General features: G+C 42.4%; 1 protein-coding gene across 1 annotated transcript in view; it reads right to left on the reverse strand.

Moving 5' to 3' along the window:
* The window catches only part of LOC112235814 (synaptotagmin-9), a 46,204-nt gene extending 44,647 nt beyond the window's left edge, over positions 1-1,557 (reverse strand). The window contains exon 1 of the mRNA XM_024404340.2: positions 846-1,557. Coding sequence (XP_024260108.1) covers positions 846-993 — 148 coding nt within the window. The 5' untranslated portion in view covers positions 994-1,557. The remainder of the gene's footprint in view (positions 1-845) is intronic.
* Between the last annotated feature and the right edge of the window lie 15,863 nt (positions 1,558-17,420).

Genomic DNA, 17,420 nt, shown 5'->3' on the forward strand with positions numbered 1-17,420 from the left:
ATGCCTTCCAGAAACCTCCTGTGAACCTTCTAGTAATCACCAAGGTCTGCAACAGGCAGCCCATGATCAGTGGGTAGAGTGGAAAACACGTCCACGCACGCACGCACGAACACACACACAAACAGCTCGCGTGGGTTAGTGTGATACTGTATTACTAAGAATGCACTCCTCCCTCGTCTCCAGACGCACTCGCACGGCGTGCTAGCTTCCCCAAAATGCCCGTTCCACTATAAGCACTGCCTCCCTCTCTTGCATTGGCTAGCACGTATAGGCATGCACTCACCACTCACCCTTGGTAAATGGGTCAGGGATTAAAAAACGAATCCGCTGAGAACTTTAGTGTGGCAGAGTGTTGCATCGCATGTGCCAATGCAAAAAAAAGAGATAGCATTGGGTATCACGCGAGCTCAAGCTTCAACGAATGCGACCAAAGATTCCGCAAACTCGCGCCAGTCCCCATCCCCCACTCTCAACACCCCATCCACCTCAGGTGCACCAGAAATAAATGCACATATAACAAATCCATAGTACGCACTGCATATCCCACACTACATGTATTGGCAAGGTTGAATATAACCTACTGGCTTTTCTTTTTTTTAATCAAACATGTGTTCCTGCAAAACCCTATATAAAATAATTTCCCCACTCCTAATCTCCATGCAACAAGTTCTGTGCAGAAATGGAACCCTTTCTCTCCAAACTTAATGTGTGAAAAAAAATATTTAGATCAAAGTGTTCCCGAGCAAGTTACGTCTGTATAATTACAAACGAAAAGCGCACACACATTGCATACACATACACTGCTCTCAGGTCCGATTAATTGGATAGGATTGACTGGTGCATACCTGAGTCCGTGTAGCGTGGTCTGGCGAGGTCCCGGAAATGGTAAATGAAATCCAGACAGTTTTCGTTCTGTACTTCCCCTTTAGAGCACAGATCAGACAGTAGTTCTAGTGCTTTTTGACAAATCTCGTCCTCTCTGTCGCCAGGCATTTCCCACCAGCATCCTTCTGAATAGAGGGGCTCCTATGGCACCACCACACCACCCCGCCCACCAGAGAGTCGACTAGCCCCCGCAGAATCACACTAATCCTCCCGGCAGAGAGTCAACTGAAGCCCCAGTAGCAGCGCACCACTCCACCCGAAGCGGAGTCACCAACACCCAGCAGCTCAGCACCACTCTGGCTGTCTGAAAAACCAACCAGTGTAGCGGAGGAGGAACAGGTACGTATAGTAGGTCAAAAAAACATCATATTCCTTTGTTTCTTTCCAAACGTCGGGCATTCCTTTTCGAGTGTGTAGTATTCAATTGTGGGGGTTTTCCCATCAAAGTAGCCTATCGTACAATTTAGCCACAGGTTGAATGTCCGACCACTCACAGGAGGCTATGAGGCGCCGTGCGCTATCCACACTCAATTGGTGCTGAAAAAGTGCATGCGCCCTCTCGATGCGTGAATGACCGGCGCCGCGCAGCCAGTCGCTCAATTCACCATCAACGCAATGAGCGAGCGCGATCCCGACTCTCCACGGTTCAAAGCGCTCCGCTTATTAACTGCGCCGCCAACACTAAACCCCCAATGCTCTCTTTGCGCCGAGACCCCTGGGCTGGCATCCAAATGCACGTCAAGAGTGACGCCCAACTGGCTTTCCATACAACTGGCCCTGAGAACGAACTAATTAGTGGTGTTGACTGTGCACGCTGTTTAGTATTAAGTGCATGTTTTCTGCTACTGCGTTAATTCATATTGTTTTTCTCAGTTATATTCTATACTGTTCTGTTTATCGCTTTAGCTAGGTAGGATTGTTGTTCTACCTCTTTATCTTGGGATATACAGTATGTCAATGCCATTAAGGGCTGCATGGTGAGGCTGGTTGATAACTAATTATATTATAGATTTGCACAATTGATGAGTATGCACCTCTTTAATTGTGCAGTCAATTTAATAATTTCTCAATCCATTTCAGTGATTGACAAGCACTGTATTAACCATGTGGAAATGTGTGTTTGTATGAGTGCGTGTGTGTGTGCATATGTGTGCAAGCATGTACAGTATATGTATGATATATAGATTTAAAGATGGAACTATAGGGGACTAGAGGTGTATGTAATACATTCCTGTCCAACCCTTGTCCAGACAGTTTTGTAAAGATGAATGAAAACAGCCTGTGCAACAAATAGTTATTTAAGCAGCACAATGGAGCTAAAGCTACCAGCCCCATAGAGCCTTATACAGGAGTAGAATCAGACTCCATAATGAATGAGAGCAAACCCTTTCCATGCTGGAGGGCATGGTTACCTCATAAAGAGCAACAATTGGACCTGTACAGCTTAGCACCATCGGATACATGTTAATATTGTTTTTGTCGCTTTGGTACTATTTTCACTGGAGAATTTTTCACTTAACACTTAACAATCCAAAATTATGTTTAATGTGAAATATAATGAGTACATTGGTTTAATCACCAAAACACAACATAATATCTTCTCAATGTCGTTATTTTAACAACCAGTTCATCTAACAGCAAAACTTTTAAGATAAATTGCCCTTTGGATGTAATATGCTACAGGCAAACCATCACACTTCCCCCACCATGCTTGACCGTTGATATGAGGTTCTTACTGTGGAATGCAGTGTTTGGTTTTCGCCAGACATAATGAGATACTGCCATGGCTTCTAGGAGTAGTGGGTGGAGGAGTCAGGTGCAGAGAGCAGGGTAGTTCAAAACGTGGATCTTTATTCCAAGACAGAGTAACGGTCACGCCACACACAAGGGCGCATAAATACCCAGTCCAACAACCAGGACGAAACTGTCCGGAAAAACGGAATCCACAATAATCCACACACCATGAACAGAAAAACAAGCCCGCACAAAAGCCGGCGGGCCTACCGGGTTGAAATAGCCCAAAACAAAACCCAAACAAGAAACAGGTGACATTAATCAGACAAAACTAACTGAAACAGAAAAGGGGATCGGTGGCAGCTAGTAGGCTGGCGACGACGACCGCCGAGTGCCGCCCGAACAGGAAGAGGCACCATCTTCGGCGGGATTCGTGACAGATACTCTGTACTCTGTACTCTGTATACTCTTATTGGCTGGTCCTTGCTACATATTCTAGTCCAAAATGCTGACTCAAGTTTGCCAATAAAGCACCTTGATGATCATCAAGACACTTGGAAGAATGTTCTATGGACAGATGAGTCAAAAGTATAACTTTTTGAACGACATGGGTAATGCAATTTTAAACCAAACGTTTAAGTGGCCATCAATTAAGAGCAGTCGGATTAAGTAATAGTAAAATGAATTTTAACAAAAGAGAATATGAACATATCAAAAGTAATGTGATCACTGCATTGTAAAAATCAATTACTTTCTATTAACATGTATTGGAGCGTCAAACATGTATTTCTAGGTGAAAAAGTAACTGTATGATTTTATGTATTGTACTTTGTCAATTGAAATTTTGCTTAGAGTTTTGAAACAACTGCCTTTTTGAGGATCTGTTTTGAGTTTTGTACAAAGAGTGAAAATGGCACCAAAGGGCAAAAAAATGTGTGTAATAGGCATCTAGTGAAATCATAGGCGTCTTTGTTTCGTATAATTCATTTGAAGAGGAACCAGGGTTTGGTTATTCCCATGATCCAAGTGTATTTCAACGGAACATTGTCATATACAGTGCATTCGGAAGTACTCAGACCCTTTGACTTTTTCTACATTTTGTTACGTTACAGCCTTGTTTTCAAATGTATGACGTTGTTTTTTCCCCTCATCAATCTACATACAATACCCCATACCATAAGTCAGGAACCAAAACATACAGTCAGTTAGGAAAGCAAAGGATAGCTTTTTCAAACAGAAATTTGCATCCTGCAGCACCAATTCCAAAATGTTTTGGGAGACTGTAAAGTCCATGGAGAATAAGAGTACCTCCTCCCAGCTGCCCACTACACCGAGACTAGGAAACAGTGTCACCACTGATAAATCCACAATAAACGGGAATTTCAATAAGCATTTCTCTATGGCTGGTCGTGCTTTCCACCTGGCTACCACAACCCCGGCCAACAGCTCTGCACCCCGCGCAGGAACCCCCCCCACACACACACACACACCACACACACACACGCACACATGCACACACACACCCCACACAGACAGACACACACAAACATACACCCAACCCACACACACATACCACACCCACCCCGCAAACACGTACACGTGCACACACACTCACACTCACATTCACACCCCACTCCCCCACACACACAGAATATATACGAATTTGAGGGAGTATAGGAGAGATGAGTGAGCCTTCATGTGCTTTCTGCCTGCTCTCGAATAAGAACACAGATTCCAGCAGTGTTCATGCCATCAAAGACATGCACGACTCACAGTGAACTGTAACCAGTTTGTGTTCGCACTCCCGCTTTTGCCCTCCTCCACTTCTCCAATGGCGTGCTGTGCTTTCCTGCATTCAATAAAGAAATGTTTTATCCTACAATGCATACTTATCACACAACAACAGCAGAGAACTGTGCACCGGTTACCGCAGTCGTTTTGTTAAAAGCACATCATTTGTATACCATTTTTTATTTCTCATACAGGTATTTTTCTTTGTCAGAACTCCACCATCCCCCATTGAAGGATGGGAGAAAGCTGAAGAGAGAGGTAGGTGGTGGCAATGGTGCTGTGTGAATGTGTGTGTGTTGGTGTGTGTTAATTGTGAGACATTCTTTCTGCACAGCCTCAAGTCAGCTTTCTTGGTGTCCATGGCAACTAAGAGACACTAGGGCCTCTCTGTGAATCTCTGTCTGTCTCTTCTATAGTGTCTTTCTCACTCTCTCTTCCTCTCTCTTTTTCACAGAAAATATGTGTATGTGCATCTGTCTATTACAGTAAGCTACTTATCCTCCTTTATTGTTCAGCCAATATGATGGTTGGGTTTAGGGAAATGAGGTAGCTCAAGTGGGGAATTACCCTCCCACTCCCACTCCTCTTCCCACTCTACTTTCTGTTTTCCCTCCTCTCATCAACCTCTTCTCCCTTCCATCTTCCATTACCCTCTCTTCCTCCTCCTCCTCCACTTTTCCTCTACAGCATATTCTGCACCCATACTCCCATATCTCCCTCCTCTCTATATCTACCCGGCCTCCTCTCTCTTCCTCTTTACTCTATCTATCCCTCTGCACCTTCTCCCATCATCCCTCCAGCTTTTCTAAGGCTCAATCATCCACATTGTCTCCTTTTTCTTCTCATCAACACTTTCCTATCCATAATCCCATCTGTATCCATATCTCTATTTCTCTATCTCGATCTCCACCCCTCTCTCTCTCCTGCTCCAGTAATGGCAGTGTGTTACAGTCTGTAGCTGAGAAGCAGCTCAATGGGGCAGAGCATCACAGTGATAAAAGGCTGGTGGAATGCACCCGCAGAGCTTTACCGCACGCAAGCAAGCACACACACACACACACACATACACACACACACCACACCCACCACACCACACCACACCACACACACGAACCATACCCATTACAGAGCCCCTGGGCACACACAGCCTGCATCCTCATCGCCGCTTCACCCCAACCCTTAACCCCCTCCAGCCCACCCCAGCAATGGGGAAGGTATGAGAAATGGAGTAATAGAGGAGAAAACCCTCAAACCCACATACATACTGTAGTCTCTCAGAGGCTGTGAGATACCCCTGCTCAGCTGATAGAGGGAGTTTCTATTTTAAGAGAACATTTAACTCTGGGCACTGGAAGCATATGGCTCCAGCCAATATAGAAAGTGATGATCTAAGCTGTAATCATATGAGGGGAAACCAAGAAGACATTATAAAAAGCTCAGCCTACTGTATCAATTATATACATGTACAGATTGTGCAGTTCAATGGGTGTTTGTTTATTAAAACAAAGCATATGGCATGATCAATTCAAAACTAATCAGTGCCACAATATAACCAGGATATATGGCTCTTTCTGTAGTGTTTTGACCCTGTGTTTTGATTATTGTAACATTAATCCAATAGACTGGCTCCCCAGGCCCATCTCTAAACACTTTCTGATTGATTCTGCTGTGATGGCGATGTTCTGTAATGAGTGGTTGATATTGTTTTATGGATCTCTCTCTTTTTCTCTTGTTTTTTTGGCTCTCTCTCCTTTTCTATTTCCTTCTCTCGTATCCTGTGGGCCTGTGGTGTATAGGGTTTAAGCACTATTGAGCACTATAACCGTTTCAAGGTGTGTTATGCTAGGAAGCTGTATTGTGCCTCTGGCTCTTTTCTACTGCAGTTGGTGTGTATGGTTTTAAGTGTTCAATCTTAAATACTCTGATGCATCATCGCATCAAATAAACATAAGAGACCAAAAATAAAGTTGATGACAAATATCCCTTTGATGTAACCCATATGCAAATTGCAGAAAGAGGATAATTATACATTTTAAAAAATCCCTCCAAATACAAAGTTATTCCAAAATGGCTGTGCTGTTCTGTGCAGTACACAATTAAGCCATCACTGTCAGAAGGTAGGACAGAGTGAGGGGATTCTGAAATGTCAAATGGAGAAATTGAAATGTTTTGGATGGCAGTGACTAAGAGACGCATCTCTGGATGCCATGAAAAGGTGTCGCTGTCAGAGCCTGACTAGGCTTTCCTCTTCTCTTTCATTCTAAAAAAGAGAGGATGGATTATAAACCTCCCATTGGTGGAGGGTCTATCTGCAGCAGGCAGGGAGGAGAGAGGGGGAGGGGATGAGTGAGGTGAGAGAGAGAAGGTTCTGCATCTCATCACTCAAATGATTCATTACTGTTTATTGGGAGCAGAAGAGCACAAGCAGTGCCCAAGCCTCTTAACTCCATGTCTTAAAACAAAGGCTGGTGTTACACAACCACCAGGTTCTCTATCACAATAATTATATGTGAAGAAGAATTCCACAGGTAACCTGTTCTGCTTAGTCAAGGACCACTGATCTGGCAGCAAGGAGTCAGTAACCATTGACCACAGCTGGTCATGACCATGTCCATGCTCAGAGCCCACTGGCTAGATGCATTATGGTAATCACGCCACAGCCCCCTTGCCTGATTAACTAGGAAGATGAGACCTTCACCTGGCAGTGCCAGTGCCGTAATTGCAGTTAATTTGAGTGATTTGCTCCCAATCACCATTCAGAGTATCTGGCCGACATCGCACCTGTTTATCTCCCAAGCTCAGAATGGAAAATTATACAAATATAGTCTACCATTGATTCCTGCTGGTCTCAGAGCCTTCACTCTATGCCACATGCATAGGACCAGTGTGCAAACATCTGTTATCAGTTACATTGATAAAGGACAAAGACACAGTAGGCTTCAGGACATATCAGCTTCCGAGGTGTTAAAGCCCTTTTTTGTATGCCAATACATTTCAAAAGGCGTGTTTGTTTGTCTTTACGTGTATGTATGTATGTATGTGTGCTTGTGGATTTATGAAACATGCGTTGTGGTTTAGGACTAAGAAGTCGCCCTGAGGGTGTTTTGACAAGCACGTGTTCTTTCGTCTGCTCTCTCCCTCCAGAAGACCAGCACACTAAAGCGGGAACCCCAGGGAATACACACACGCAATCAAAGAGCTTTAGCCGTAAACATATTTATATTTTTCATCAACGTATTCCCTGGAGAGACCGAGAGAAGGAGTAGCGAAGCTGCGATGATGAACACAATCTTCTCCAGAGGAGAGAGAATTGCATAGCAGGCTCTACTTCCTCCTCTCTCTGTGTTTGCCCGAATCCCCTTGTGTAAAACACGACATCGAACACTTCTCTGAGGCAATCCAAACTCATGTGTCAGACAATCGTGCATTTCATTTACATCTGAAGCAAATGAGTAGGCAGATACCTCTCGCTGTGTCTCAGCTCCAAAGAAAGACAGTGCTGTCTCTTTGAGACTTCATCAAGAGCTGTTTCTGTTTGTTACTGATTTGGCTTGTGATAACTGTGCTGTATTGTCTGTAGTTAGTATGCATGACAGAGACCTGCATCCCTGAAAGCTTTAGCGAACCTTTTCGCTTCAGAGTTCATATCTTGAATGAAACCTCTATTACTTCCAGCAAACCAAACAACACCATCACATTCCTCCATGTATGAGTCACTCCCCCATTGGTGGAAACTGATTACTATTTCTCTATAAAACATGATCTAGCATCTCACCTCACGTCTTAACAAACCTGTTTGCATGTCACTCACATCTCCAGCGCTAGGCTTTTTAGCGAGCAGGAGACTGAGAGATGTAAAATGGCTCCCTTGTGTTCTACAGTAAAGCACTCTGAGCCTCCTGTGATCTATCAGTAATCATCTGGCTGGCCTGAGCTTTCCTGTAGCCCACTCGTTATCCCATCTTCCTGGGGTGTGGCAGATTGGTACACTCTCTCATCTCACAACCTTCACCATTCACAGTAGCTTATGTGTTTACTCCATTGTATATCAGGCTTACACTTCTACACCAAGTATACATACCTCTCAATACAGTATAGAAGTATAACACATTTATTAATAATGTATAGTAAAACAAGGAAGATATCTATTGTGAGATGTGTATATTAATTGCATCGAAACATGCTTATACACACACAACCATCTTGAAATATCCAACAGTCATTTCACTACCCTATACAAGAGCTGAGAAAACAGAGAAGAGACTCAAACTAACCCAGGCTTCAGATGGCTGTGAACAGAGCGCGTCCCTTGAGTGAAAACTGCCGCATTTCCATTCTGAGATGACCACCACTGTATTGTAAGGCTTAATCTATGAGTCCCCCAGGCCAGCTCCTCTCCTGGCCATTTACCAGACACAATACCCTCATAACAGACCGGGGTTTGTTGGACCCACACTACCTACAGTCAACACTAAGAAAGTGTGTGGATATACCACAGTATTACAGACACAGTTACACACACAGAATCCCTCCCCCACCATTCTCATACTGTAGTTTTGTGTTAGAGCGAGCAACACAATGCATCCCCATTTCCTCGGCTCTCTGCTAAAAACTAGGCCACTTAAAAAATTAAAATGAAACCCTCATTAGATTTTCAGGAGAATGGGGTTGGTAGAGGGAGGGGATGGGAACATGGGAACGTGGAAGCACCAAAGACGCAAATTAAAAATAAGCAGGTTTAACTTGCCGTGAACAGCCGTCAACCCTGAAAAACCCCATGCTAATTGAATGGATGCATTCTTCACACATGGTGGTAGTGTCTTCAGGGCGCAGCGCAGAGGAAAGGGCCTGAATGACGCTAAAAATAGACCCAGCGTCTTTTATTTTATGTGTAACAAGCAGAGATAATTCGATTAGATAGCATTTGATATTACACACTATCTCCCTTAGATCTCTCCTTTCAATGCCATTACCTGATAGCGATAGACACAATTTAGATGCCTCTCCATTTCCACAGTACTTGGGTGGAAGATACCTCCACACAGTATCAATGGGCCTGTGATGAATGGAGCTAAATAGCGTTACATGGTGGAACTGAAAGACTAAATTTTATGGCATATTTCATCCCCCTCTGATAAGAGAATTCTAAACATCCATCAGTCAAACAAATGTTACCCCTGTATAATGGTTTCAGTGTGTGTGTGTGTGTGTATGTGTGTGTGTGTGTGTGTGTGTGTGTGTGTGTGTGTGTGTGAGTGTGTGTGTGTGCATCCTGTCAGTCTGATTGCCTATCTGCATATGGGCATGTGTGTGTCCACTCGCCGTGTGTGTCCACACGCCGTCTGTCTGACTAATGTGAAATAGGAGACTGGCACTATTAACAGGCTGTAGTCAGGCTGCTGTGTGTCCTCTGACCCTTTGACAAAACACAGATAGAGAGCTTTCTTAAATAATTGAGTGAACAAGCCAGGGGACATAGCAGGAAGTCCAGGCCACTATTATTACATCCGCTACTGAACTGTAATGTACTGGACTCAACTCTATATCATAACTGTACTGTACTGGACTCAACTCTATATCATAACTGTAGTGTATTGGACTCAACTCTATATCATAACTGTACTGTACTGGACTCATCTCTATATCATAACTGTAATGTATTGGACTCATCTCTATATCATAACTGTACTGTACTGGACTCATCTCTATATCATAACTGTACTGTACTGGACTCATCTCTATATCATAACTGTACTGTACTGGACTCATCTCTATATCATAACTGTAATGTATTGGACTCATCTCTATATCATAACTGTACTGTACTGGACTCATCTCTATATCATAACTGTACTGTACTGGACTCATCTCTATATCATAACTGTACTGTACTGGACTCAACTCTATATCATAACTGTAGTGTATTGGACTCAACTCTATATCATAACTGTACTGTACTGGACTCATCTCTATATCATAACTGTAATGTATTGGACTCATCTCTATATCATAACTGTACTGTACTGGACTCATCTCTATATCATAACTGTACTGTACTGGACTCATCTCTATATCATAACTGTAATGTATTGGACTCAACTCTATATCATAACTGTAGTGTACTGGACTCAACTCTATATCATAACTGAACTGTACTGGACTCAACAATATATCAGAACTGTAATGTACTGGACTCAACTCTATATCATAACAGCAGACAGGACAATGGAAACCTATCCCTGGGGATGATTTTACTTTCCTTTCCTCGGCTCTGGCCCAAACCTTTTGAAAGTGTCCATCCATATTACAGTGGTGAATGCAGACGTGTAATGTGCACATGAAAAGGAAACACATGGGGCTGAATGGAGGGAAATCATGTTCATGTTAGCGAAAGTCACTTTGCTCGTGTTCACATTCACATTGTTAATGTGTCTGTATTCATGAGTTTGGTCACGTCTGCAGTGTGTAAATACTAAAACTAATGCATCTGCATAGAGATCAAAATAACCAACCTTGATGCTGTCCTGTCTCTATGGACAACAAGTACACATGTTCCAGCAGATTGAGGGTCATGTGAGTTATACAGCCATGAGTTGTTTAGCACTCATATGGAGTTGTCCCAAAACGTTTAGCGTCTTCATACCCATAATGACTGTGTACTCTCTTTATACTTGCTAGCACACATGGTGTGTGTGTGGTTGTCAGTATTGGCTTGGGAGTATGCTAATGAGAAAGCCTGAATATGAGCTGAAACTGATGCTGTTCCACTGGCTTACCTCCCATCCACCCCAGGAATCCCACAGCTTTCACACTGAGAGAGGAAGACCCCCCATCTCCTATCCCTCTGCCTGTCTCCTGGCTCCACCTGGGTGATTGACGGAATGAGAGCTGCTGAGGGGATGAGACCTGGTGCTCTGCTAGGCTAGGTGTTACCCCAGGGGGAAGCAGCCTTGATGGGGGTTAGGGTACCCTGCTGATACTGGAGCACACCTGTTAGACCTGCAGAAACCTGGCCCTCATGGGAGGATACAGGATAAAGCTGTGTGTGTGTGTGTGTGTGTGTGTGTGTGTGTGTGTGTGTGTGTGTGTGTGTGTGTGTGTGTGTGTGTGTGTGTGTGTGTGTGTGTGTGTGTGTGTGTGTAGGTTTTTGCTATACCCTACCTCAAAGCATTAAGCAACAATCCTCTGTCTCAGGGAACTCACCTCCCCTGATTGACGGCGTCTCTACAAACAGCACGAAATCTTCTCTTATGGAGTGAGGAAACATTGCAGTTAAGGTTATTCTGCTCACACCTCATCTTCCACTTCACTCGTTTTGCCAAATGTTTACTGTATCTCTTCACATTGACTCTGGTCTTAGTCTCGCTGTGGGGGTACCTAAGGCTGCAGTGGAGTGGTTTAGCCTGTAAAGCCAGGAGTTGCTGGCTGGAGGCTTCAGTGTCTTAACTGTGGATCTCTGAGCCTCGACATGTCAATACAAAAGTAATCCTTGACACTAGATACAGACTGGGATACCAGACGACAACATAACTCAGTGTCTCACCCTAGCTAGAAGACATGTTTCTAGTCTATGCTATCGGTTTAATATGGATATCTCTGATGCAATATGGCCTACGTAGGAATTTTTGATCAACTGCAGTGAATCCTTTGGAACATTATTGTTTGCTTCTACTTGGAATTCTGAAATGCCTTGTGGGAAAATTGCCGGTTGTTGTTTCTCATGTGTCTCGTTGTTTTCCTCAAGCTGTGAAAATGAAGTTACTTATTTGTGGACAATAACTGAAATTTGAATGTGAATGGGAGTGGGAGGGGTTTCTGCAGTGGCTGATGTTCTCGGTTTTCCCTCCCTCTGCCCTTGGGAACAAGCCAGCATTACTGATCATTATTGCACTGCACTTTACTATGAAAACCACATAGTTCAACATATTACATTATATCTCTGTGATGAAACATGCAAATTGCAGGCAGTTTCATGTCTACAGCAGACACCCAGATCTGTCTCATTCTCTGTAACGATCCTCTTCCTGTAAATGACTGGACCAAAGCGCAGCGTGGCACGTGTTCATGATATTTTATTAACTCAGAACACTCAAACAAAAAGAACAAAGAGGAAAACGAACAGCTCTGTAAGGAAAATAAACCATACAGAAAACAACTACCCACAAAACCCATTTTGGCAAAAGCTACCTAAGTATGGTTCCCAATCAGAGACAACGATAGACAGCTGTCCCTGATTGAGAACCATACCCGGCCAAAACAAAGAAATACAAAAACATAGAAAAAAGAACATAGAATTCCCACCCAAATCACACCTTGACCAAACCAAAATAGAGACATAAAAAGCTCTAAGGTCAGGGCGTGACATTATCTCATTGTGTACAACTGCAATTGGCAAATAAACATGTTCCAATGACACATTATACGTGTGTACACTACACAACACTCAGATTTACATCATGCTTGGTGTTTGGGATTCTGGGTTTTTCTATATGTAGATTACTATTTTTCGATGTTACTTTTGATTTGGGTGATAATCTTGCTAGAGTTTTATGTATAGATATAGATATAGATATACATATTTAGCTGATTCCCGCCAACAACCAACGACTATGATTAGGGTTGCAAAAATTCAATGCATTTCCCAAAATCTTCAGGTTTTCCAAAAATGTTGGATTCTCTTCTTGTTCCCTCCTGATTCTGGAAATCTTCTAACCAGGATTTCTGGAAAACCTTGGAATTTTGGGAAAGTAACCAGATTTTTGCAACCCTAGCTAAGATCATTGTCCATGATGGAAACATTTAGTCAAAAACAGACCATTATGTTGGACACATTTATAGCTAATTAGCAGATAGGTTTGATAGAAAGCACTAGAAGCTCATGGTCTCTAGTTCTATAGATGTATTATTTGCTGTTCTCTAAAAGCAGAACCATTTAGAGAGGATGAGACTGGAACAAATCCAGGATGTCAACTTAGTCATTTTCTTCAGGGCTAAAATGCAACAGCAAACAAAAGTGTTCTGCCTATGTATGTTTTATTGAACAAATGAATGCATCATTCATAAAGGCCACATCACATTGGCCCTTTGTAGATGAGGTGCTGGGAAGGTTTGGGGGATGCATCGATTTGAAGGGATGCATTGATTTTGAGGAGATACCTGTTGCTCAGATTTGTTTAATCATGTCAGACTACAAGGCTCATAAAATCATTTCAGGACCAAGCCACAGATATAGGTATAGGTGCAGGTATAGGGCAAGAAAAACAGAACTAGACAAAAGTTTGTGCCAGGTGTGATATCCGTCCTAAATAGCTCGGGCTAATGTTCCTATCGACCCAGTAAGGCCAGCAGGCTAATGTTCCTATCGACCCAGTAAGGCCAGCAGCCTAGTCTATTTTTATTGGTATGTAACTGTTATGAAAGTTGTATTGTCAATTCTTTTGTATTTAAAATGCCACTTTAAACGTGTACATGACACTGCAACAAAATTTCCCCATGGGGACAATAAAGTCAGTAAAGGTAACCTTTACAAGTGTGTGGTGTGAAATGAACATTGCATATCCCTGAGAATGGGGACACAGCCAGCGATCAGTCATTATTGATGGCAACCCTGGAACAATTAGGGTTGAACGCTTTGCTCAAGGGGGAGATGGACAGATTTTTCACTTAGTTTGCTCTGGGATTCAATCTACTAACCTTTCGGTTACTGGCCAATTACTCTAACCGCTAGCTACCTGCCACCCACTGTGTGTGTGTTTGTGTGTGTACGTGTGCATGCATGCGTGCAAACTTAACCCGGAGTAGGAATCACTTTGGCACTAATTTCAGAACCTTGTGGTCATCTTTCAAAACTCTAGACACAAAATTCAAAACGTTCATCACTTGTAACACAGGCTGTCCAATGTTCAAAACCTTGCATTGTGCATTCATATCTTTAAAGAAACCTTGCACTTGCAGAATCATTGTTTCAAATAACTCATTTATCATGAAATACCAATACCCACATACAAGATACCGATAGTTTCACTATGTAGTTGTTCATACAATCATTAAATATTGTAGTACAAAATATGTGACACATGTTTCATTACACTACTACACGTAAATACATCACTGTAAAAGGACTAGTAGAGAGAATACTACAGACACTGTGGAATCATTGAACAAAATATGAAATGTATTGATGAAATACAATAAAATCACAACATAGGTTGCTTTGAATCAAAGCAAAATAAATAACTACAATTTTTTTTCTTTAAATACAGTAAAACGTCAACTGCAGTGTTCCTCACCTGGCTTACTGTAAAAAGCAAAACAAAGGATTGATTACTGTACTTCTATATTTCCCTCAACCCTGTCTTGTGGATTTGGCCGCAGGTTCTCATCCACATCACAATGGATGTTTTCATTAGCCAAACATCTTGGGAAGAATCTTCGGCATGGAGAATCCAGGCCTGACACTGGTCTGCCGTGATGTCATTGCATGCGTCATCCATGGCCTGTAGAAGGGTGGCTTGTTCGTGAGGGCGCCTATCATATACCTTCCACCTCCATTTGGAGAAAAATTCCTCAATCAGGTTAAGAAAAGGAGAGTATGGGGGTAAGTACAGGGTGGTAAATTGTGGATAGGCCTGAAACCATGCTTGCACCATTTGAGCATGGTGGAACCTGACATTATCCCACACAATGACATAGGTCATGCCATCAGCTCTACAGACCTAATTTAGCTCATCAAGGAAGGTTACATTCGAACAGCGATTCATGTGGCTGCCTGCAACTCAATATATATAGAGTATATAGAGTAGAGAGCTTTAGATGTTGTTTGACAAAACATTAGAACGGGCAATATGCTTAATCTAAGCAACTTTATTGATGCCATAGTGGTTCCAGCATCTCAGAAGCCCTCTTCCTGGGATTTTTACACACTACAGTTTACAGAGAATGGTGTGATAAACAAAACACATTCAGTGAGCGGCATTTCTGTGGGAAAAAACACCTTGTTACAGTAATTAGAGAGGTCAGAAGAGAATGTCCAGACTCATTCAAGCTAACAGAAAGGCCACAAATGCTGAAATAACAGCTGTTTAAAACAGTGGTTTGCAGAATGGCATCTCTTAACATACAACACCATCAATAATTCAGGCTGTTGTGGAGGCAAAAGTGGGTCCTACTCAGTACTAGATAGGTGTACCTAATAACATGGTCTGGAAAACTGGTACATGGGACCATAGAAACAGTGTCTAATAAAGAACGATGTTGAAATATTACATCCATAGATAATGTAGTCCAATTGGTTCATGTTCCATGGTAATTGGTGTCAATGGATCTCATTATCCTGAAAATTTAATGATCTAAACATGGAATATTGTTTGTCAGTTTCCATAAAACTATGGAGTAAGAGTAATGCAACAGTTACATATCATTTTGAACAGTTGTCTCAATTGATAGTTAGATCATTGTAATGAGCTGAATAGACAGTCATCTAATATGTAATGTGTGAATTTTATTTTGAAATGGTAATACTTTGATGTTAAGTTGTGTCATTTTGATTTTAGTTCAGTGAACAAATGATATTAGCTTTATGTGTATTGTATCCAAGCAATTGGAAAAAGTGTTAGAGTTTGGAAAAATGTGCATTTAGATCATTGGTTGTGAGTTTTGTGTCTAGAGTTTTGAAAAATTATATCAAGGTTCCGAAATTAGTGCCAAAGTGATAGTAAAAAACTGTAATTACAGAAAGTAAGATCCTAATCCTAAGAATGGTTAGTAGTCAGAGTGGTGCAGTTACAGTTAGTCTGACACATTTCCAGCTCCACATCACTGGGCTCATGGCTTCTGACTCAGAGAGCATTCTAAATGGCCTCATGGGGATGGGCTATGGAGCTAGATGTACAAATGTGTGTGTGTGTGTGTGTGTGTGTGTGTGTGTGTGTGTGTGTGTGTGTGTGTGTGTGTGTGTGTGTGTGTGTGTGTGTGTGTGTGTAGATGTCGAATCTATGTGTCCCCATGGGCCAGTATACTGTAGAGGAGGATACACAGACAGCTACATCAACAAGACAGTTCAGCTTCTGGGACATGACATAATGGTGTAATTAGGGAGTACACAGCTATATATTGTCTGTCCCTTAAACTGGCCCTGCTGATCTACTATGAACTAGATGTTTCTCATTATATTTTTTTACATTTCTTTTTATTTCACCTTTATTTAACCAGGTAGGCCAGTTTAGTTCTCATTTACAACTGCGACCTGGCCAAGATAAAGCAAAGCAGTGCGACAAAAACAACAACACAGAGTTACACATAAACAAACGTACAGTCAATAACACAATAGAAAATGACATGTACAGTGTGTGCAAATGTAGAAGATTAGGGAGGAAAGGCAATAAATAGTCCATAGAGGTGGAATAATTACAATTTAGGATTAATACTGGAGTGATAGATGTGCAGATGATGATGTGCAAGTAGAGATACTGGGGTGCAAAAGAGCAAAAATATAAATAACAATATGGGGATGAGGTAGTTGGGTGTGCTACTTACAGATTGACTGTGTACAGGTACAGTGATCGGTAAGCTTCTAAGACAGCTGGGGCTTAAAGTTAGAGAGGGAGATATAAGTCTCCTTCTTCAGTGATTTTTGCAATTCGTTCCAGTCATTGGTAGCAGAGAACTGGAAGGAAAAGCGGCCAAATAAGGTGTTGGTTTTGGGGGTGACCAGTGAAATATACCTGCTGGAGTGTGTGTTACGGGTGGGTGTTGCTATGGTGACCAGTGAGCTGAGATAAGGTGGGGCTTTACCTAGCAAAGACTTATAGATGACCTGGAGCCAGTGGGTTAGGCGACAAATATGTAGCGAGGGCCAGCCAACGAGAGCATATAAGTCGCAGTGGTATATGGGGCTTTGGTGACAAAACAGATGGCACTGTGAGAGACTACATCCAGTTTGCTGAGTAGGGTGTTGGATGCTATTTTGTAAATGACATCGCCGAAGTAAAGGATCGGTAGGATAGTCAGTT

The sequence above is a fragment of the Oncorhynchus tshawytscha genome, linkage group LG04 (genome assembly GCF_018296145.1).
Source record: "Oncorhynchus tshawytscha isolate Ot180627B linkage group LG04, Otsh_v2.0, whole genome shotgun sequence".
Lineage (NCBI taxonomy): Eukaryota > Metazoa > Chordata > Actinopteri > Salmoniformes > Salmonidae > Oncorhynchus > Oncorhynchus tshawytscha.